The sequence below is a fragment of the Azolla caroliniana genome, unplaced genomic scaffold, assembly GCF_043228905.1.
Source record: "Azolla caroliniana isolate FFs.n. ecotype wild unplaced genomic scaffold, voAzoCaro1.0.p SCAF_8, whole genome shotgun sequence".
Taxonomy (NCBI): Eukaryota; Viridiplantae; Streptophyta; class Polypodiopsida; order Salviniales; family Salviniaceae; genus Azolla; species Azolla caroliniana.
In genome coordinates, this window is record NW_028230443.1 from 5,246,260 (window position 1) to 5,271,211 (window position 24,952).

General features: G+C 38.7%; 2 protein-coding genes across 2 annotated transcripts; one reads left to right on the forward strand and one right to left on the reverse strand.

The window, feature by feature from the left end:
* The first annotated feature begins 2,282 nt into the window (after nucleotides 1–2,282).
* Nucleotides 2,283–8,096, forward strand: LOC147860887 (leucine aminopeptidase 1-like). The gene is made up of 10 exons (XM_087323470.1): nucleotides 2,283–2,640; nucleotides 3,377–3,794; nucleotides 3,894–4,088; nucleotides 4,210–4,435; nucleotides 5,277–5,403; nucleotides 5,660–5,755; nucleotides 5,835–5,912; nucleotides 6,198–6,258; nucleotides 6,937–7,124; nucleotides 7,590–8,096. The coding sequence occupies exons 1-10, from the start codon at nucleotides 2,335–2,337 to the stop codon at nucleotides 7,716–7,718; spliced, it is 1,824 nt and encodes a 607-aa protein (XP_087179596.1). The 5' UTR covers nucleotides 2,283–2,334; the 3' UTR covers nucleotides 7,719–8,096.
* Nucleotides 8,097–9,688: 1,592 nt separating this feature from the next.
* On the reverse strand, nucleotides 9,689–20,670 carry LOC147860888 (PHD finger-like protein). The gene is made up of 2 exons (XM_087323566.1): nucleotides 18,493–20,670; nucleotides 9,689–10,092 (listed from the first exon to the last, which is right to left on the reverse strand). The coding sequence occupies exon 1, from the start codon at nucleotides 20,600–20,602 to the stop codon at nucleotides 18,536–18,538; it is 2,067 nt and encodes a 688-aa protein (XP_087179692.1). The 5' UTR covers nucleotides 20,603–20,670; the 3' UTR covers nucleotides 9,689–10,092; nucleotides 18,493–18,535.
* Between the last annotated feature and the right edge of the window lie 4,282 nt (nucleotides 20,671–24,952).

Consider the following 24,952-nt stretch of genomic DNA (forward strand, 5'->3'; position numbering starts at 1 on the left):
ATGTGTTGTGGCAAGCATTGTGGCCCCTTGATGATATGTCGAACACTAATAAACACAAAGTGATGTGTATGTATGTGGCCTCTTGATGATTTGTGGAATGCAAATGAACTCAACATCACTGAGTGGATGAATGGCCCCTTAACAGAATATGACCACAACATGGTTGAGACGTGACAATGTAGAAGCATTGGGAAGCAATGAAGGGGGATCCCAACTATATAGTTCATGGTAATAAAGGAGTAAATTGAATAATTTATTGCCTTTGTTACCATGAAATGCTTATCGACGATGGATAAGTATGGCGCTTTTTGCATCAATTCTTGTTGAGTGGACTTTGGGAAGTCCGCATTGTGCAATGTCAAGTAGTCTAGCATCAATGTACTAAGACCTTTGGGCCAACCCATGTGGAAGTATTGTGCAAGCACCTTGGAGAAGCAATCATTAATCTTGCGATAAATGGTTCCTATCTCAAATGAGTTGCATACCTAGGATATTCTTGAACCTCATTCCATGTCCTTCATGTTGGATTTCAAGATGACATTTTTACGTCAGAATTTGGATGTTCTTGTGGACTTTCTTGTAATCACCATGTCATCCATGTATAAATTGATCAAGATTGGATTTTCATTTGAACACCAGTTTCTAGACAATTAAAAAACCTCTTTTCTAAACAAATATTGTTTACAACTTCATAAATGAGCCAAACTTCTAGTACCATTGCAAACCAACAAACCATATGAGCTCTTTTCAGCCGTCAAACCATGTTCTACGTACTGGGTTTGAAAAGCCCAATCGGTTACTCCGTAAAACACCTCTTCCTTGCTATCACCACGAAGAATGTGGTCTTCATGTACTTTTTCTTAAACTATGTCCTCCATAGTTAGGATTGCAAGCAAGATCATGCACACCAATGTTCACATGTCACATCCACATGGATTTCTATCCTCACTCACAACTAGCACTCACATTTTCCTCATTTGATGGTAGCGCTACACATCAATTTACTCGAATATTGCACGACTTGAAACTAAGTGCAACATTTTCCACATCAAATAGCAACATGCATTTATTTCCCCTCATTAATCGGTGTCCAATTGGTGTGAGGAGAATTGGACTTCTTGTTTCGATAGGGGAGGCGCTCACTCGATGTGAACGAAAGCCTGTGTTGTAATGTTTTCTAGGATTCGCAAACTTCTATCACAAGTTTATACAGGATTACTCAAAACTTATTTTGCCTCTCACATAACGCACAAAGAAGGATCAATGATTAGTTTGGATTGTTGATGTAGATAGTGTTTTTTTGGATCTCAAGAATGCATTTTTACATCCGCTTCTCCGACATTCATCGGACACTGGAAGAGTGCATTTCTATTCAGAGCCATAGAGTTGCGTATGAATTCTCGGCAAGAAGACCCAACATTTTTCAATTCAGGCAGTGAGCTAGGATGGGCAAGGGAGGGAAGCTCCTAAATCTGGGTGTGTAGGAGCAAGTGAAATGCTAGGGCTCCTAAACGAGGGTGGCCACAATGGCTGATGTCCGAGCTGCCCAAGTGGAGGCACAAATTACTACACGGGTCAATAACATACATACATACATGCATGCATGCATGCATACATACATAACATATAGACATGCATACATACATAGTACGTAGTAGTATACTCGAATGCATTGGCAAACATTCTTTTCATACGAATGCAAACGAATGAGTATGTTATCAAAACATTCTCATGTGTTTTTTTTAAACACTTTTTACCTTAACTTTCTTACCTTAAAGCTTTTTTATTATCTTACGATAAATAATGAATACAAAAGCATAGTACCTAATATACTGGAATGCAATGGCAAATATTCTTTTTTCATATGAATGAAAACGCATACGTATGTTATCAAAACATTCGTAAGTTTTTTTTTTAAACCACTTTTTATCTTAACTTTCTTTCTTACCTAAAAAAAAAAATTAACCTTATAATAAATAATGAGTACAAAAGTATGGTATTTACCATACTTCGAGGGCGTTTACCATACGCGAATGATTGAAACCTTCTCGAATGCGAATGAGCATATGGTTCCTACTATTAATACATACATACATACATATATATATATATATATATCCAATGTCCATCCATCTAATTAAATGCTAGAGTTGGAGTAGCAGAGAGATTTGAGGATGAATACAAAAGTATGGTATTTACCATACTCGAGCGATTGAAACATTCTCGAATGCGAGAATGCACGTATGGTTCATACTATGCATACATATATATGTAGATATATATCCAATGTCCATCCATCTGATGCTAGAGTTGGAGTAGCAGAGATTTGAGGCCATGGCAGGAGCTATGGTGATTGCCCGGAGCTCATCCACAACCCTTGCAGCCCGTTGCCCTCTCCCTCTCTTCTGCGGCCCCCTTTTCCTTCAGCCAGCCCTCCTTCCCTCTTCCCCTGGAAGCAGAAGCAATCACAGTCGGCGAAGCTACCATACCAATGTAGAGTCAAGGCCGATTATCCATCTTCGATCGTATCATCGTGTCGTGCATCCTTTCAGACCTCGATTCTCTTCGGCTTCGACTTCGGCTTCGGCTTCTTTCTCCTCCTTGGGCTTGACTAATCCTACCGAGTCTCTCCTCCCACAGGTGTGTATATTAACAATGTCGAAGCTTTAGGTATTAAATCTTTTGCATACATCTGTAGTTATATGTGTTGTTATTTTACTACATTTTGTCGGGGAAGAAACCTGTTGGTAACCCAGGCGGCACAGTCTCTTATCCCACTTATGTATATCAACAAAGCTGAACATTTTGTCGATATACATTTCATGTCTCTCTATATTGTTTGTTTATCCTTGTTTGTGGAAGATACACATCCTTAATCAGTGACGAAGCATCTCATCATGGTTTCTGGACAAAAAGCTATAGAACCTTTTTTTGTGAATTTGAAAACAAATCCAAGCAGAAAACATTTCCTGTCATCATACAAGTTCATCAATCAATGGGGATATTTCTTCAAATATTGCATATTTAAATTTACGACGGGAACTTGAATTTTCATCTAATACTGTCCCATACATATATAACAAGAATCCTTAGATGAATTCTTGTGAAAATAAATGGCATGTCAATGTTCCTCAGTATTTTGTTTAAGGATATGTATATAGATTCATGTAATCTTTCGATTAAAAGAGCACAACTTTCTGGCTCCTCTTCATTTCATGGAATTATGGAAGAACAAAGTAGTATCACAATCATGGCGGTTCGGCCCACTTTGTTTTCTTTATTCCTATTTTCTTTTGTCTAGTTATCCTATTTTCTTTCTATCAAACTGTGCATTTCCAAATTTTTAAGAATATCGTTCATGATGTGGCTATGCCAGATTGTGATTTCAACTTCTGATATTGATGTTACCGAATGGAAAGGAGATATTTTAGCTGTTGGATTGTCATCTTCGGACTTGGAGAAAGATGAAAGTGGTGTTTTTAAAAATGAGAAGTTGAGAAAGCTCGATGAGTTTTTGAAAGGCATTCTCGGGGCAGTCATAGCAGAAGAGGATTTTAAGGGGAAACCTGGTCAATCTACTTCTGTAAGGTTACCCGGATTTGGTTTCAAAAGAATTGGATTAGTGGGTATTGAGGCATCGGGATCAACATCTTCGTCGAAATGGAAGGCAGTCGGAGAGTCAATAGCAGCTATGGCTAAGACAGTGCAAGCCAGCACCTTGGCTGTTACCCTCGCCAGCTCACAAGATTTGGTAGAAGAATCCCTACAAGGAAGAGCACGATCCATTGCCATAGGTATCATTCTCTTTTATTCCCTTTCAATGAAGAGTAATGAATTTATGTCATTCATGGCTGTGAAATTAGTTAAATCATGTTTGTTGGTCTACCTTACAGGTGCAATTCTTGGTTCGCATGAAGATTTCAGATTCAAAGCTGAGAAAAAGGTTTCATCCCTCAAGAGTTTGGAACTTATAGGCTTTGGAAATGAAACAGAATTGCATGAAAAACTTCAAATTGCCGAGAAAATATCTCAAGGAATAATATTTTCAAAGGAACTAGTAAATGCACCACCAAATGTGCTGACACCGAGTATGTTGGCTTATCATTTCTGTAAAATTTTCATAATAGGCCGGAATCATTTTTTATAGCTTCTTTACTTTTCTATAAAGAAATGTCCTAAACGTTAAAGTTATTCCATATAAATGTACAGATGCTCTTGCAGAAGAGGCATTACATTTGGGAACCAGCTTTGGGGATGTCTTGACTATAAAAATTCTTGATGAGGAAAAATGCAAAGAGTTGAAGATGGGAGCATATCTAGGAGTTGCTGCTGCATCCACTAACCCCCCAAAATTCATTCATATACAGTATAAGCCTCCAAGGGGTGAGACGAAAATCAAGCTGGCAATTGTGGGAAAAGGATTGACATTTGACAGGTAATTGTTGTAATGCAACTAATGTGCATCATTGAAATCAATACACATACATAACTCATGTGTGAAAGAGGGCGTGGATACTCGTTGCAACCCATGTAACTACAGTTATAGGTGACAGCAGACAGTAATGGAATAGGGCAGGATGCCTTAAAAATGGACAACCCATATGGACTGCTAGTAAAAACATGCCATTATGCCCTTTTGGGCTACTCTATGATCATTTTTAGGTTTCTTTGGTATGGGATTCTTGAAACTGTATTTTTGAGCAGATTCTCTCCGATCCACCTAAAGCTGCATATGTCAGTCAATTTGTCACCAGGGACCTCTAGCATGAAAAGGATAGATCATGTAAACACTGCACCTGTATATATGGAAATTCCTGTACTCCATCTTGTCCTATCTGAAAGTGAAGTTAGGTGCTGATCTCCTGGTCCACTAGACTGTTTTATTAAAGATCACAATTTCTGTCTTTCTAATGTTCAGCCTCAGCCTTCGACTTTGAAGATCTAAACCCTGTTATGTATTTGTGAATTTTGCCAAAACTTTATTTTCCCTTTGTTTCCATTTCACACAGAGCAAATGATTACACATAGCGTTAACAATTGAATGCTGTCTATGTGAAGCTAATCCACTCAAATATTTCTTTTTACTCTGCCAGTGGTGTATAAGTCCTTGCACAGATCAAGCCAAATTTGAAACATATTTCCATGCCTTCAGATTATGCATATGTTTTGCCCAAAATTGAAGCCATGATAAAAATGAGAACATGAATTGAGCACATATATTAATGGATATTTGTAGTGATCAAATTTTTACAAATGGTTCTTTGTGCTGTTTCCAGTGGAGGCTATAATCTGAAAACTGGGCCAGGCTCAATGATTGAACTCATGAAGTTTGACATGGGAGGTGCAGCAGCTACTTTAGGTGCTGCAAAAGCAATTGCAGCAGTGCGTCCTCTTGGTGTGGAGGCAAGTGTTTAATCATTATAATAAATAGCTGTTCTTTTTAATTTGTCGTTTTCATTTTTTATTCGCATTTTCGATTGTAATAAGGTTTTTTAATTCTTTCATTTTCTTGTTTTTTCATTATGGACTCTAAATCTCATAGGTCATTATGGTCTTTTGGATACATAAACAGCTGTAAACTCTATATAGATGTCATAGGCAATTATGCGTTTTTAGGGATATTAATATATCTTTCTTTTTGATACATCCTGTTCAACAGGTCCATTTCATTGTTGCTGCTTGTGAAAATATGGTAAGTGGTGCAGGGATGAGACCTGGAGATATATTGACAGCTTCAAATGGTAAAACCATCGAGGTATGCATTTGAATGATTGCAATAATTCTATTGTGCTGATAAAACAGATTCTGATTCTTAACAGTCCATTCCAACCTAGGTTAATAATACAGATGCTGAAGGCAGACTCACACTAGCTGATGCCCTGGTTTACTCCTGCAAGCAAGATGTCCACAAGGTTTGTTGATGAATCATCTCTTTCTCTTTAAATATCTAAATCCTACTTTTTAGCCGCTGTGGAGTCTGTAGAATGTCGATGTGTTTGCTTGAGTATTTTTTTGAATGCAGGATCTTGCAACCATAATCAATCTCAGTTGCTTTGGAAGTATCTGCTAATCATAATCAATCTCAATTGCTCTGAGATTTTCTTATGAATACAGGATCTTTAAAGTCATAATCAATATCAGTTGCAGGGTCTTACTTCGGCATGTAATAAAGAACTCCAAATTTGTATTATTGGCAGATTGTAGATCTAGCAACTCTAACTGGTGCCTGCATTATTGCGCTTGGCAACAATATAGGAGGTATATATCTGTTCTTTACATCCAAATGTTATGCATCTATGTTTGCGTGCATTGCTGCATTTGGCAACAATATAGGAGGTATATCTTTATCTGCTCTTTATATCCAAATATTATATTCAAATTCAAATTCAATGGTGTTTCCAAATTTCTGCTAGAGGCATAGATGACTGCAACTATTGCAGACGTCTATTAATATATAATGTTGGATTCCAATGAGCCTTTGCAGTGTCCTGTTGACATTTGATCGGGAACATGCTCCATTCCAGGACAGAGCTTCCATTTTGGTTTGAATGCCCCAAATCACAAGTTCTTTCATTGATATTTGATATTAGTAAGAGATGGAAAGTATACCATCCAGATTTATTCTTGAATTTCATGATATACAGATTAATGCATATCTTTTGCAAGTGTCAAAACATCTGCACTGTGTATGTTGCATAGCAATGAAGAAAAATGCAAACTATTATGATAACTTTTTTCAATAAAAAAATGTAGCTGTCAAACACTTGTACCACGTGTACCCCCCAAAAGTAGTGTATCAGCTATAAATAAATCTGCTTTACCCAAAACACAAGAACAATAGATGCTATGCCTTTCTTTCCCCCCACCCATGTATTAATTAGAGTTACTGTTTCAGGTGCAATGCATTGAATTTTATTTTGTGATTTCATTTTAAAGGTCTTTTCACTCCAAGCGACGAGTTGGCAAATGAGCTTACAGAAGCATGTGAAAAGGCAGGAGAAAAGCTATGGAGATTGCCAATGGAGGAAGAGTACTGGGAGACGATGAAATCTGGTATTGCTGATATGGTGAACACTGGTGGTCGTGCTGCTGGGTCTATTACTGCATCTCTGTTTCTAAAGCAGGTATGTTATTCTTCAAAGCGCATTGCTATGAAGTGTGTATATTGGGTTTTCGAGTGCAAGAATTGTACGTTCTCTTTGACATGTTATTTTGTATTGATGTTTCTTTCTACATTATACCTTTATGTTGCTCATTGAGATGGTGGATACATCAAAAGCTTTCGGAATCGATATTCATTAGATCTTTGGAATGTCTGTTTATGTTTGTATAGTTAATTTGACTTCTATGAAATTTCTGTTTATGTTCGTAATGTATTTTAATGAAGATCAAGAGAAGAACATCTCATCTGCCATGAACAAGGCATCAATCGTTGTGATATTTTCCTTTTTCATTTGTATGGTGTATTTTTAACATATCTTGGCTTCATTTTCCTGTTCCTAATTTTGTATAGTTCACTTTTCCCTCAATGTTGAACATGATTTATTGTAAAATATGTTTATATCTAAATCATTATATTTTATGGGCAGTTTGTGGATGAAAACATACAATGGGCCCACCTTGATATAGCTGGTCCTGTATGGAGTGAAAAGAAAAAAGGAGCAACAGGATTTGCAGTTGGTACACTTGTTGAATGGGTGCTGAAACATTCAACGTAGAGAAACCTTTGTTTGGTTGCATTGCATCTACCCATTGAGGAACGGTTCAGCACTTGAAAGCAGAAAACATGCTACTAATTATCCAATGTTTTCTGCATAATTTTTGTCTTTTCATGAAGAGACCAATTCTCATCAGACACATAAAAAGTCAAGTCAATGGAGGGGCTACTTCATCGATAATCGATAGCTTCTTGATGTATATTGACTTTAACCTGAACTGCTAATGTCGGAAGGTGTATGTATCATCACCTCCCATTGTAAGAGGTGGTCTCTTTCTTTTCTTTTGAAAAGAGACTATATATCTACCCCATATGTCTAAACCTTCAAAATAAAACTACTGAAAAGTTAGAATTGATTAAAAAAATTGTGATTAGTAAAGTTCTTGTGATTTCTCATTTTTCAAAGTCAGGTTTTGATGTTATTCTAAGAAATGAGTAATACGATTGCTGGCAAGTAATAAACTTTAGAAATTACTCAGTAATACCCTATGAGTGGCCCTAATACTTTCTGTTTCCTGAACACCCTTGGTCAACCCATAACAAAGAGATGAGGAGATGAATTGATTTTAGAAATTACACCTGGAAAGTAGCCCTGAATTTCATTATTTCAACACCCATCATGACAAAAAGAGAGAGAAGGGGATCAATCGACCAGATAATCTCCAAAATCACATAATCGCTCTTTTGGAGGTTGACAAAGGGCAAATGGAAAAAACAAAGAAAGAATTCAGTGATCTTTCAATTTTGTTTCCTGTAGTTGAGAATGAAAAGTTCTTATTAAAAGACAAGGCTTTCAATGGTGGTTTTGGATACATAGGCTGAGTCTCTCCATTACACTTTCGGAATGCATTACAAATTCAAGTGACATCTTTGGTTTATCCACTTGGGTTAATGTCATCCTTATTTATCGACATATTTATTACTCTTCTATGTCCACAAAATGTAGGTACCAAGTTTGACAGAGTAACTAATGATAAGAAAACATAGTGTTCAAAATTTGTACAAACGAGCAGTGCCCATAAATCTTGGCACTAGTTAAAAAAGGAATTTGGTAATTGGTCTTCTAATTAGAAAGTGCATATATCTGAAATTGTCAAATCAATAGATTACATGCATCATTTGGTAATGTTGTTTCAACTAAAGCTAGGCATATCCCAGCAGCTCTGATTAGATGCTAAATGAATAGAAAACAGTATTGATCAATTTAAGCTAGTATATTATCCTTAATTATGATTACCATGCTAATTAAGTCTACAATCTAATTGATTATGGTTTTCAAGCGTACAGATGTAATTCTGAACATAACCAAAGATTCTATATATTTTAATACACGAATTTTAGTAATTCCCTTTTTGCTGCTGGTAGAAATACATATCTTCTACATATTACAAATTTCTTTTATGACCTGTCAAACCTGTCCACAATGAAAGCAATGTAAGTTCGATTATGTGGCAGCCTTCTTTGAAAGATTCAAACTGGAGGAGACATAACCTTGAATACAAGTGATTCCTTTGTCTACCACTCACTGCATTCAAGATGCTGATAAAATACTCTACCTGACCCAATCCAAAGCCTGTATAAATAGCTGGGACCTTAAAATTTAGCATTATGAACCACTTATCAAGGGGAAAAAATGACGTAAAGGTAAAGCCTGACTTAATGATATGCCAATGAAATACTCCCTGACCCACTCCAAATCTTGTACATTCATTGACCAGGTGAATAAGCCCGACTATAAGCATTCCATATTTTGCTTCGACTTCAGCACATTACTAGATGGGAAGAGGCTGTTGCCCAATTGCAAAATTTAAATAAATGCATGACGTTTGAATCAAAACCTAGAACAATCAAGGCATAGGACATTTGAAACTCTGACCATGGCCTTGATGGTTATCGCATAGACCAATCACTATTCTTAATAAAAATTGCGCACAAATTCCATAAATAATAGGATATGTCGAGATTTTACACTCATTAGAAGCTAGATATTTGATCTCAATGTGAACTTTGAATCTACATAGCATGGAGGCATTGTCTTTCCAAAAGATGATAGAGAGAGTGGCACATGAAATCAGAATATCCCAAATTTTAGCCGTTCCGGGCTATCACCTTTAGTTTTCTCATAATCAAAGTTGTCAAGCATAATGCTAGTTAATCCTATTATTTCTAGTTCTTCTTGAACTATTAGTTGGATACTATTAGCCCTTTACAAAGATTAATGAAAAACTACTTTACAAAGATTCTTCATACAACAGCTCCTTTCAGCTGTGCACGTTCTCAATGCTGTTATGCATCCAATGAATGAACAGCAGCACAGCACCTTGCATCACCAGAAATTTGGCCTTCGTTTCCTTGAACAACCTTGGTTTGAGATCCTGTAATTTCAAATATGTAGAAGCATTTAAATAGAATATACAATGTGTTTACATTTGACAAGTAGTTAACATGCAATTAGTTAGAATCCATGCAGTTTTATGTTCAAGGATAATCTCATCTTCCAAACTTTGACACAGCTATCTCAATCTCATAAAACGTTGCTGTTAGTATGAGTATGACCCATTATAAAAGAGTGACGATTTAATTTTAATAGGGTGTGTGGCAATCTACATGCATCTGGGAGGATTCAACCATGTGCATGCATGTGTTGACCCATGGATACATTTGGCCTCTTGAGGTTTCAGAAATAACTTACAACCACTAAAACAGAATGATGATCACTACATGTAAACAACTTGAACACAAAAGCATAGAGCAAACAAAATCTAGAAAATAAATTGAGTGCAAAACAAATGAAACTGTCATCTAATCATATATGTGGCATACCCAGGCACAAATTTACGTGAACATACTAGAGTCAGGTGAATCCTTATTAGTGATTTAAGATTGCATATTGGATTGCTCAAAACAAAGCCAGAAAAGCAAACTTGTCTATGTTCAGGTTATAACACTCGTATAGTCTGAAATGAGGCCACTTCAAGCACAATGTAATGAGGCCACTTCAAGAGTCTCTTAACTACCAAACAACCATTCCCAATTTTGTATAAATAGGCTTATAGCAGCCTCTTTTGTAATAAGATTATTTTCTGCTGCTACTTACAAACAAGCACAACTCTTTGGCTGTGTCTCTACTCTTTGCAACCATTTTTTCTACTGCTGTCTAATAGCCTTCTCACAGCTTGGCTGTGTCTATTTTGTTCTAACTCTTCCGCTGCTGCTATTAACAGCATTTCTCACATGGTATCAGAGTAGTGAGGTATCCATATCCTCAGCATGATTTTTTTTGCCAAAGAGCACACAGACCTCTCTTCTTTTATCCCTCCCTCCCAATCCTATAGAGGAGGTTCTCTTAGCAGCCACCCTCCCAACCTACAGAGGTTCTTTTTTTTCTTTTCCCCTCATCTGAGCCTCACCTAGCATCTAGGGAGAAGTAGGAAGACACTGAGCATCTACTTACAACTGTAAATTGTCCAGTTGTAGCTCAAGAGGAGGATATCCATGGCCTCACATGCCACGATTGTTTCATCAACCATTCCCCAACTCCCCAAAGAGTCCATCTTGGATGGGAACAATTACTTGGATTGGGAGCTACAAATAAAGACCTTGCTACAATACCATCGTTTATGGAATGTAGTCAGTGATAGTGACAAGAAACCACCAGTAACTTCATCCTCTTCAACCAAATCAGTTGTTGGCTCATCTAACGCTGAGATTGAAGTGTGGCTAGATAAGGATTCTCGTGCCCATGGTTTCCTCATGTTTAATATTAAACCGAGCATCGCTCGTCAATTTCAAGATACAGATGAAGAGACAGCCAATGAACTATGGACATCCATCAAAAAGAGGTACCATCAAGCTAATCATGCTCAAATGATAGCTATTGAGAACCAACTAGCAAATCTTAAGATTCATGACACTCCCAACATCATGGATCAAATAACGCAATTTGTTACTCTCCAAAAGGAACTAGTTACTTTGGGAAGCAAGTCAACTGAAGGTGAGTTTGAGCATCGTCTAATGATAAAGTTGCCTGAGTCATTCTCAGCATTTTGTGACACAATTTCTCTTCTTCCCAGCACACCTGATATGAATACATTTCTTGGTATGCTGCAAGATAGGGCAACAAGGTAGAAAAGTGCTCAAACTTCCAATGAGATGCTTCTACATGCGACAAGGAAAGGCAAGTGGAAGCAAAATGGTAACTCCTACAACAAACCCAATCCAAGACCACCAAACAACCCAGCCTACAAGGAGCTCACTTGTCATTATTGTGGCTGCAAAGGTCACATTCAGCCAGATTGTCGGAAAAAGAAAAGGGACAATGCTAAGAACTCTTCTTCTACTGAAAATCAACCTACACCGAAATCCAACTCAGCCCACTCAGCATGGTGGGCCAACTACCTCAACCGAAACAGTTTTCCTTGGCATTGAGGAACATACTTCACATTTGGCTGGACCAACTACCTCAACCATTGATGAGTGGTTAGTAGATAGTGGTGCTACTTCACACATGACCTATGACAAATCCATTTTGCATGATGTGAAACCTAGCTCCTCCCAAATCTCCATAGGAGATGCCTCAAGCATTGAGGCTTCATGTGTGGGTAATGTGTTTCTTAACAATTCTTCAAATGAAGAACCTGTCATTCTTCAAGATGTGCTACATGTGCCTCGCATCTCTGCCAACCTACTTTCGGTCTACCAAATCACTAAGCAAGGTTATGGAGTCTACTTTGATAGCTCAGTTTTGGAAGTCATTGACACCAACAACCTACAAATTGTAGCTATGGCACACAAGAAGGGGGTTTATACCGCCTGAAAAGTTCCCATAGCCCCTTGGAAAAGTCCAAATCTCATCTTCTTCATCTTCTTCAAGGCTCTCATGCATTGGTGGCACAAGAAGATCCCACGTTGTGGCATGCTAGGTTTGGTCATCTCAACTATGATTCTCTTCAAAAGCTCTCCTCTTCCCAATTAGTTGAGGGTCTTCCTATTTTCAAAACTCCCAATACCCCATGTGTTGCTTGTCTTCATGGCAAGCAACATCGAGAGTCTTTCCTTCATGAAACCACTCACCGTGCAACATCTATCTTGGAGTTAGTGCACATAGATCTTTGTGGTCCCATGAAAACCACTACTCTTGGTGGTGCACGCTACTTCATGCTCATCATTGATGATTTCTCCCGCAAGGTTTGGGTTTTTTTTCTTGTAGAAAAATTGCAAGCCTTCACAAAATTTCAAGAATGGGTAGCTCTCGTGGAGAACGAGACATCGAAGAAAGTTCGAAAGATCAAGTCGGACAATGGTGGAGAGTTTATCTCCCAAGCTTTCCACCATTTCTGCTCTCAATGAGGCATTGCTCGCCAATTTTCTACACCCAATACTCCTCAACAAAATGGAGTCGTGGAAAGGAAGAACCAGACAGTCCAAGAGATGCTATCTCAATCTGATCTTCCTCTCTCATTTTGGGGTGAAGCTATCAACACAGCAATCTACATCATCAACTGCTGCCCAACAAAAGCAATTGCTGGAATGACGCCTGTAGAAGCATTTACAGGTGGTGTAAAGCCCTCAGTATCTCATTTTAAAGTCTTTGGTTGTGATGCTTATGTTCACATTTCAGATCATAAAAGGACAAAATTTGAGTCCAAAACCAGGAAATGCAAATTTCTTGGTTACAGCACACAATCTAAAGCGTACAGGTTATGGGATTTAGAGTCAAAGTCCCTAGTCATCTCTAGGGATGTTCATTTTGTGGAGTCTCAGCCGGATGATTCTAGGATTTCACCTGAGTTCATGGTTGAAATCCCAGCTCCTCCGGAATCTCCTATTTTAGACGAAGATGTCTCATCTTCAAGCCCCCCATCTCCTACTCAATCGCTAACTTCACCAACAATTCAATCCTCTCCCTCAACTCCACTTGTTTCCCCTCCCTCTACAAACCATCTTCCACCACTTCCCAAGTGGCTTCAAGCCACCATTCGTGATTCTCATCTCTCCGATGCTGAACTTCATGAGTATACATCTGGTTCTCGAACACATAAGTCACAACGGCCTCCTCACTCATACAACTTTGCCTTACTGTGCACTATTGTGCAATCACAAGAACCCACAACAACAAAAGAGGCCCTTGTTCTTACAAAGTGAAAAGCAACAATGGATGTTGAACTTGATTCCATTGAGCGGAATCATTCATGGGAGCTGGTTCCACGGCCTCAACATCGACAAGTCATTGGACTGAAATGGATTTTCAAGACCAAGTACCATGCTAATGGTACTTTGGATAAGCACAAGGCACGTTTAGTTGCAAAAGGCTACTCACAAGTTAAAGGAGTGGATTACGAGGAAACTTTTGCTCCAACAGCAAGGTACACCTCTATTCGATGTGCGCTTGCACTTGCTGCTCACAACAAATGGCCCATCTTTCAAATGAATGTCAAGTCAGCCTGCCTTAATTGTGACTTGAAAGGGGAGGTTGATGCTGAACAGCCTCTAGGTTTTGAGATTTTAGAGCAGAAAAACATGGTCTACAGGTTCCACAAAGCCTTGTATGGCTTAAAGCAAGTTCTCAAAGCTTGGCATGACAAAATTGACACCTTCTTTCTCTCTCTTGGGTTTCAGAGCTGTTATGCTGACAACAATCTCTATGTTTTTTTTCCCACTTCCAAGGCATGCCATTAATCAGCTCCTCGATCGACTGAATGTTTGATGGCCGTTCTAGAGCTGAGAGGAGGTGTTGAAGGGTGGCAGCTCCAAACCTGCACTCTCTTTCATCTTTATTATCTCTGTACTACATTCTCTCTCTTCCCAAATTCTTCTCTCTCTAGAATCTACAACTCTTTAAATGCCTTCTCTCTCTAGAATCTGCAATGCTTTAAATGCCTTTTGTCTCTTCCACTTTTTCCAAGATATTCCCTTTTTATTCCTAGTTTATTGTACCTGTTTGGTAGTACAAGAGTCTCTTAACTACCAAACAACCATTCCCAATTTTGTATAAATAGGCTTATACCAACCTCTTTTGTAATAAGATTATTTTCTGCTGCTACTTACAAACAAGCACAACTCTTTGGCTGTGTCTCTACTCTTTGCAACCATTTTTTCTACTGCTGTCTAATAGCCTTCTCACAGCTTGGTTGTGTCTATTTTGTTCTAACTCTTCCGCTGCTGCTATTAACAGCATTTCTCACAGAAAGAACATACTATGTCCCTCTACTTTAATGTCTAGAACCTCCATCAAAAACATTCAGTTACACATCAGTATGCACACTAGAAGAGCATAATATCCCACTACATTAATGCAAAGAACCACTGACAAACAACATTACATCCCTCTACTTTAACTTCAAGAACATCCGGCAAAACATCTTCAGTTATGTGTCTGTATGCACCTATCAAACATACTCCATGTCACTTGAATAGAGACATTCAAAAGATATTAACCAGAACCAGACCAATATATTATATTCAGGATCTGTACAACAAAAGGTGTGCACGGCCTTCTGCTAAGGCGCATCAACAAAAAATCAGAGGTAGATTACTTAGCATCATAACACTAAAGTGAGAACTTGGTTGTAAAGTCAACCCATTCAAAGGAATGCTGAAGGCCCATATGCTCTGAAGTCACATTCGGAGCACAAGGTCCCACCAATTGTGTAACCTTCACCTCGTTACATATGAAAAAGCTATGAATATTCCTCAAGTCATAACCATTTGTGCCTGAACATTAAATCGCATGAGCAACCCTCAACTTGACCATCTATGATCCTTAGATTCAACAAACATCATAAAAGTTGATGAGGGAAAAAGAGGTTATCATTCCATTGTAGGAGCAAACTCATACTGGTGATATCGTTAACAAGCACCACTAAAATTCAGTTAAGTGACTATTATTTCTTGCAAGAGATTAGAGATGTAATTATCACTCGGATTAAGGTGATTGATTGTATGTGTTTATTGTATTGATGTATGAATCCATAATTCTCATATGAGCAGATTTTTCTGATAAATTTCAATGTGAACATTAAAAATTATCTAGCAAAACATTGATACATCTCGCTAGATCATGCTAGAAAAGTAATCTAGCAAGAGTAACTTTGACAGCTCATGCTAGAAATATAAGCTATTTTGGGAGTTCAAGAGATAAGAGTAACTCTCCTCGAGCTTGTAAGTGTGCTAGAGCTCCCAAAATCACAAACATGAAAATGCATCAAATAGGAAGGTATATAAGCCCTTTCGCAAAAAACTATGTTTGTCACTGTAGTGTCTTTTATGAAATCAGAGGGAGATACCATTGCCTCTTTAAACAAGGCTTTGGCCCGCTACGCAAGGTAATGGAATATGAGGACCATCGGTGCCTAGGACGTTTCTTGCTAGAACTCAAGAGAGACAGGGAAAAGTTGTTGAAGGACAATAATACAGCCATACAAGCTCATCCACAAAGAACAATCAAAATTGTCTCTAGTCCCATCACTCCTACTGATGCTACAAGTCAATCAAGGGATACACAAATGGGCTCCTGACCAGGACATAACAAAGGGGTTACAATAGATCGGGCAATAGCAATTTCTCGTGCACGTAGGCCCCAGCCCCATGGACCACGACCTCAGCACCCTTGTCATCGACAAATAAAGGCCATTATCTCCCACCATCGCAGGTGCTTCCCTCACTTTGGAAACCTCTCCATTCTAGATCGACCTATGCTAAAGATCTTTCAAAGACAAAAGTTATAATATATCTAACTTGAGAATCTCACATGTGACGAAAACCAGATTCCCTTGTCTCTTTTTATCTTATTTACTGAGTAATATTTATTTTATTTTGATTTGTTGTTCTCAAAGACGAGACAACACTTAAGATGTAAGATGTAATCTCTTGTTTGGTCTTATAGGCAATTTTGGCCTCTTAAAAGACGTTAATATATCCTTCTTTCTTTCTTGGGTAGAAGAATGCTTAGAGTCTAGACTGATTCCTCGTATGGAATCTCCTCTAATTTGGAACAAATATACATGGCTTGAATAGGTAGAAATTCTGTTGCAGAAATTGTTCAGACTAAGGGGTTTGGTATAGGCCACAATTCGCAGTTTCGGCTCTTACTTATCATAATCCTTCTTTTGATTAAGAGTAAAGAATACCAAAAGAGGCTCCAATCTTTAGGACTAACGAGGTGTTACATTAATTGAGCAATCTAGCATTCTAGATGTGATAACTAAGTCTTAATGAGAATAAAATTTTAGTAGGTGTTTTCTTCTTTGTGTAAAATTCATCACCAGGTAAATTTTCGTTATATTGTTTGTTCATTCAGTGGAAGTTCCACAAACCAGTTTCAATTGATGTTCGCTAATGTAAGAACAAATATATCAATGCACATATATTTTTTCTTTATTTTACTTTAGCTGAATAAAACATGCTTAAATTCTACAAGTCTTAGAAATGATGTGTACTCTAACTATGCATACAGTGGGAAAAATTCTCAGTGTAGTCTTGATCCTTCATTGAGACAAGTATAAATCAATAAGGTGGTATGACTTGACTACATTTACGTAATAATCCAAGAAAGAGCAATAACAAGCATCTCATTATCCAATTAAATTTGAAGTGTTAGGCATACTTACAATATCTTGTGATTGCCCATGAGAAAGATTTAAATTTAAATATATAGAATATGGCAATGATGTCGAACATCACAAATTGCTAACTTTAACCTGGACTTCAATAAGTTTTGCTTAATTATCCAGCACCACAACATTAACATACATTAACTTGTATCTTGATAAAAGAAATAATGCTACATCAAGAATAGTTCTTTTGTTCTTGTTCAGCATTTCTTGTTCTCTCTTTGAGCCCTTACACTACTTCGCACTTGATCTCACAAGTTAGGTATTGACATTGCATCATGGTATCAAAATGTAACGAATTTGAAGACATGTAAAGTATGCAATGAAGGCATGGTAGAGGATGAATGTCACTTGCTCTTCACATGCTCAACATATAGTGCAATTCGTTCCAAATATGCTGACATACTAAGAGGAAGTGATAACTTAAGTGCCATACTAAAGACACCACCTAGAAGGTTGAGCTCATATGTGTATGCTTTATTCACACATAGAAACTTTGTGCTTCAATGTATGAATACCCCTTCTTAGGAAGGAGACACATATCAAGAACACATGTATACTCTGGTCCCATAGGTCAAAACTGGCCTCTTTATGGACGATAAAAATTCTAATTCTAATTCTAATTGTTGAGCATCTTTGATAAGATCAAGGGTGGTTCGCCATATTGCGCACATGGCATGCACACTAAGAACAGAAACACTTGTTTGTTCTATCATGCTTGTACTAGACATCGACTCTAGAATTTTAGTCGATTGAATGCTGATTCCGACTCTAGGTTCTAATTTGTTTATTCCAGGTTCAAGCTTAATTTTGAGCAAATCAGTGAAGACTGCTACAAAATACTCACCTATTCAGGCACAGAGCTCAATTGAAACTTGTTCTAAATTCTAAATAATTTAACTTTGCAATCTCGAAGAAGGATCAAGTTCTTTACTCTCTTTAACTTCTCCCATGTATAACATCATTTATTTAACAGTGAAATTTTGATGCAAATAAAAGAAAATGAATCCATCAGATCAAGATCTTTCATATAATACACACCTGCATGCAAAATACACATGTCTTTGGTTCCACCATATAATATCTTTCATAGCCCTAGAAGATATTTTCCATACTAACAAGCTAAACACAAGAATCCATTTCATTAGAAGGATTACTGCTTACCTGGATAGTTGCATCAATGGTTTGAAAAAAGCGTAGGCCATCATTATAATAGAGATAGCTTAAGATTTTGGGAGAGACATCTTGAGATCCTTGGAGAGCTATTCATTGCCCTATGCAATTGACGAGCCAACTCTTCGTCAGAAATAGATGGTATTGTATGGGAGCTTTTATGAATCTGATCTTCTTGTTTCTTGAATAAATCTGTAGCTTTACAATGATTCTGCCTGCTAGGATTTCTCCTTGGACTCAATGCTCCATCATAGGCATTTTCTAAATTTATTAGCTCGTCAACAATGATGTTTTCTCGCTTTGCTCTAACTTTCGGTTTGAAACAGCCAGCATTATCTGTTGGTCCATGTGATTTCACTGAAGCAATTGCCTCCTCTACAGTTATGGCCTCATCTTTCACGAGAGAATGTTTCACAGGGATACAATCCATCTCTTCAAATGAAGCCTTTACATCATTCACAACACTTTTTTTCATCTTCTTAGGACTAGCCATAAATGAATTGAGACTCTGACACTTGGAAGAATTTTCTTTTAGTTCCATCTGTACAAGTGAAGCCTTCACAACATTTAGGACACTTTCTTTCACCTTCTTAGTTCTGAGAATTGAAGAATTATCCTGCAGAACTTTCTCTGCAGGTAAAATCTTTACATCATCCACAGTATTTCTCGCCACTTTTGTAGTTCTGACACTTGAATGATTTTCCTGAAGATCCATATTTTCCACAGGAGCCTTCTCTGCGGGTGAAATCTTAACATCATTCACAACACTTTTCTTCATTGTCTTGGTTCTATGGCCTATAGGATTTTCCTTCAGATCAATGTCTGCAGGAGAATCCTTCACATCATTCACAACAGTTTGCTTCACCTTTTTTATAGGTCCGATAAGAGAACTGAGACTTGATGAGTTATCCTTTAGATATATCTCTGCAGGTGAAGCTTTTACATCATTCAGAACACTTTTCTTCATCTTCTTTATAGGTCTTATGAGAGAACATGGATTTTGATGCTTGGAAGTATTTTCCTGCACATGACCCTTCCCTGCAGGATAAGTCTTCACATCAGTTACAGCACTTCCCTTCATCTTCTTAGGTCTCGGAAGAGAACTATACTTATCTGCAAGAGAAGCTTTTACATCAGTTACAACAGATTTCTTCACCTTCTTATAAGGTCTGATAGAACTGTCAGTCTCTGCAGACCACATTTTTACATCAGCTATTACACATTTCTTGGTTCTGATAACAGAATTGGAACTTTGAAGCTTAGAAGACAATTCTTGTAGATCCATCTCTGTTGAAGAGCTTTTTACTACATCATTCGAAACATTCTCCTTCATCTTATCTACATCCACAACACTTTTCGCCATCCCTATTGGTCTGATAAGAGAACTTGGACTTAAAGGATTTTCCTCCAGACCCCTCCGTGCAGGAGAATCTTTTACACCATCCATGGCACTTTTCTTCACCTTCTTTATAGTTCTATCTGTAAGAGAACTGAAATTTGGACGCTTATATTTCTGTTCCTGCAACCTGCACTTATCAGAAACAGTGCTTTGGTCGAGAAACATTTCAGGTTTTTCCATAGCTGACATCTCATCAAATATTTCCCGATTTCCCACAGTGACTTCATCAAGCAATTCTGGTTTATTCGTAGCATTAAATTCATGAAATGTTTTACAATCTCTCGCAGCTAATTCTTCAAGTGTACTTTCTTTTTTTTCCACAGCTAAGTCAGTAAGCTTGCTTTCTGATTCTTCCATAGATAATCCCTCATTCTCAATATCTCTAATTTCCCTAACGCATTCAGTGGAAATACACGACTTAGCCTGCAATTCACCAAGAGTTATGTTTCCTTCATCCATAGCTAAATCAAAGATCTGACTTTCTGGTACTTCCACAGGAAATTCATCATGTAGAAGGCTAGCGTTTACCCGAATTTCTTGAGGAGAGGATCCTGAACGAGAGGAGGAGGAGGTGGAGGAGGGAGAAGAAGAAGAAGACCATCCATTCTGCTTGAATCCTGCAAGGAGACGTTTTCGAGGGGGGAGAGAGGCGCCAGGATCAGGCCTAAGAGAGAAAGAAGCTATGGAGCAGCCCTCGGACATGGCTTTTCTCCTTCTTCTTCTTCTTCTTCTTCTTCCAACACAGGCACAGAGAGAGAGAGAGAGTGAGAGTGAGAGTGAGAGTGAGAGAGACAATGCGCGGGGATCAAATTAAGAACAAAATTGAGAAGAAGAAGACGAAGAAAAAATCACGATAATATCTCCATCCCCCCCCCCCCCCGCCCCTCCCTCCCCAAAACGTTTCCCAAATTTACAAAAATAGCCCCATCACCAAATTTCTGCTTTACCTTATGAGTTATAAACAACCGGCAACGGTTCGGTTCGGTTTGAGAGTGTCGAAAAAATTTCGTAAAAACCACGGTTTCATGGTTCAGTTTCGGTTTTCCAATATAGGTCAAAATTCAAATTTTTAAATTTAAAATATTTCATTATTTTAAATTTTCAAATTTTTAAAGATTTTCCTAAAATGTGAGAATAAGGCCTAAAAATGAAAAGATTGTTTAAAAACAAATTTTTTTTAAATTAAAATAATAATAATAAACCGTTAAACCGCAGTTTCTAACTATTGAAACAAAACCGAACCGTTAAAAAAACTTGAACATGAACCAAACCCAACCGTTAAGCCACAGTTTCGTGGTTCGGTTCGGTTCAAACCAAACCGTTGGCGACTATTAAATGCTATTTATCTATCTATCTATCTTAATCTATCTATATATCATTTAAGTTTTTGTTAACTAATGTTTTTTTGGAAGAAAAAAAATCTATCTATATATTATCTCTCTATGTACATATCATGAGCTATTTATCTTTCTATTGTCTATACATATATCTATCTATGTATCATGAGCCATTTATCTATCTTTCTTTCTATAAAATCTATATATGTATCATGAGCTATTTATCTATCTAATGTTGGTTGGGAAGAACATGCTCTGAAAGCATCTACACAGGAACTCCTTCTCTAGATAGGTTCTCCCACCCAAGTGAAAGAAAATCACTTTGATAGGTGGGAGGTGAAAGCACCACAAAGGTGATGGGCTTCCTCATACTGATCTATTTCCAATTTACACCTTCATTTCGACCATAGCATCCCTTCTCACGAACTGCATGGCATGTGTCAGTTTCCTCACCTCTAGTCTCACGAACCTCCGAAGAAGTCCCCGTACATGGTGCGATGTATTTGATTAGCTGACAAACTTTTTTTTTTTTTTCTAATCGTTGCACTCAACCATCTCCTTGGGCTATGTGTGTGTGTGTATGTGCACACGTGCCGTAACAGTGTAGTTATCTAACGTCCTTGACATTGTCAGTGTGTCCATCCATCTCAAAACTAACTCAATCAATGGTCTCTACCTGTCTCAATCTCTAATTAAGTCAACATATCCACGTCAAACCTATTATGGCCTCATTCACACAAGCTAGGTGTTGGTGCAATATCATGGCATCATCACCCAAGTATGACGATATGCAAGGTATGCAAAATCAGAACCTAGTCAAGGATTGATATCGCTTGTAGCTTCTTGCTACTAGTGTATACAACATTTTCACATGGACAATGTTGTGATGTGGCTTGTGCCATGGACAAAAATTCCTAAGACCTAAGTTATATTATATGTATAGCAAATTTTGTTTTAAGATCAAACCAACGAATAAAGATAGCTCAATTAGTAAGAGCTAATTGCAGGAACGACAAAGGTAATGAAGAGAGAATGTGACCTACAAATGTATAAAAATATAGTGACGACCCTGTTACAAGATCAACATGGGATTCAGGGGGTTGGTTCTAGTCACATTCCTTGGGGGAACGGATCATAAAGGTTCTCTTCTTTCAATACTCAGTAAAACTTGGAAGATCATTGCTACTCTCTTGGAATGCAACAATACCAGCAGCTCAGAAACATTGGACCACCTCGGGGGTCTCAACTTTGCATTTGAAAACCTATTGGAGATGAATTTAGTCATTTAAGAGGCCAACTAAATTTATTCTCTTCAGATGGCTATTAGTGCATACAACATTAGCAGTTGGTCCTTCATTGAAATGAATGTAATACCCAATCGTTGGCAATGTGGCTTTTGCCATGTAGCTCAGGATACTGCCAAGCATGTCCTTTGGTCCTGTCCCTTGGCTCAACAAGTATGGAATAAAGTATTTTCGTTATTGTTGACAGACAAGCTCAACATGGTCTGAATCTGCTGAAGAACCAAGAGCCGAGGGCCGAATCGAACTCTGGTGTGCTGAGTCGGAAAGATTCCGAAAGGCCGTTGAGGTCCTATATTCCCGTTATAGTAAATAGGAATATTGTAGGTAGAATTAGTGTCAAGCTCATTTATGAGCGTTCAAGTATTGATGGTACTTGTGTCAGCCCACTCGTCAGGGCTTGTATAAAAAGTGCTCACCGAGCACAGTGTATGTATAGAGTGTTCATTATTCGAAATATAGTGTTGTTGTCTACGCTCTCTCTCACCATTCTCTATGTATACCTAACTGTCGAGTTCTTGAAACCGACTGTGTACTCGATGTCTATCGCACACGCTTCCGCACACGAATTCTTTTACATGGTATTAGAGCGTGAGGGTTGAGACTCCTCTACAGTTGACAAAAAAGCAAGCTAACAAGACAAAGTCAAGGTTTCTCGTTTTTCGGAAAAGAAAAGACAAGAACATGGACAGAGGAATGGGAAGCTTGTTTCTGACAGAGAAGTTTGATAGGAGCAACTATGCATCTTAGTCATACAAGATGCACCAGTACCTACTTAGTCATGGTTACTGGAGTTATGTGACGGTCGAAGGAGCTAATGATGCTGCACCCGAATCGATACACAGAGATTTCCCGGCCTGGGAACAACTTTGCATCCTGTGTGAGTGACCAGCTTTTGAGCTACATTTGGGATGCCAAGACGCACAAGAACGCTTGGGGAAATCCGATGAAGATTTTCGCCGTGAGCACCACAACTAGAAAGCTTCAGCTCAGACAGGAGGTGAGCAACGTCCGACAAAGAGACATGTCGGTGGCTGACTACACCTCTAAGATCGAGGAGATCTGTGACTCCCTCGCCTCCATCAACGTGAATGTTGAGGAGGACAAAATGATGCAGGTTTGCCTCGGAGGGCTGACGTCGAAGTTTGGAGCATTCCAAATGGCAGTCTGCACAAGGGAGAATATGCCTTCGTTTTTCGAGCTTCAATCAATGTTTCTCCTAGAAGAAAACCACTCGGGTGCGTCGACAAAGAGACATGTCGGTGGCTGACTACACCTCTAAGATCGAGGAGATCTGTGACTCCCTCGCCTCCATCAACGTGAATGTTGAGGAGGACAAAATGATGCAGGTTTGCCTCGGAGGGTTGACGTCGAAGTTTGGAGCATTCCAAATGGCAGTCTGCACGAGGGAGAATATGCCTTCGTTATTCGAGCTTCAATCGATGTTTCTCCTAGAAGAAAACCACTCGGGTGCGTCGACAAAGAGACATGTTGGTGGCTGACTACACCTCTAAGATCGAGGAGATCTGTGACTCCCTCGCCTCCATCAACGTGAATGTTGAGGAGGACAAAATGATGCAGGTTTGCCTCGGAGGGTTGACGTCGAAGTTTGGAGCATTCCAAATGGCAGTCTGCACGAGGGAGAATATGCCTTCGTTTTTCGAGCTTCAATCAATGTTTCTCCTAGAAGAAAACCACTCGGGTGCGTCGACAAGTACGCACATCGACAACAAGATGTTATACATGGAGGCAAATCGGCCCTGTGGTCGTGGTGGACGAGGGGGGTCAGCCGTAATGGAAGCGGTTGACAAGAGCAGAACTCAAGGCATAATCGAAATGTCGACAACAACCGGACCCTCCACGAGCAGGGGGAGCCAAGGTGGCGCCGGAGATTGGCAAGGAAAGGTCGTGTCAGACTGTTGGTACTATGGATGGAAGGGCCACAGAGACAGCGAGTGCTGGAAAAAATGAGTCGATTCGGACAAGGCTGGATCGAGTTGAGGAGACGCGGATTGCGCCAGAGATCACACTACGTCGAAGGCTCGGGACGAGCCGAAATGGGTCTGGCCTTCGTAATAAAGCAAAAAGCCAACTTGATGGCGGTGAACACCTCAAGGTCAAATGAGGTGTGGTACGTGGATTGGCGCATTGAACCACATGACAAATCACAAGGAGTGATTCTCAACTTTGGAAAAGCCGGAGTAGTTGGGGGTCGTCGAAACTGGCAATGACACCCGTCACCCCATTGAACGCATTTGAGATGTCCTTCTCAGCCATGTCGGTCAGAAGGGAATCATGAGAAATGTCTTGCATGTGCCGACAATCACCAAGAACTTGGTGTCGGTCAGACAAATTGTTGACTAGGGCATGCAAGTTCGATTTACTCATCTCAGGTGCTTCATCGAAGAAGAAGG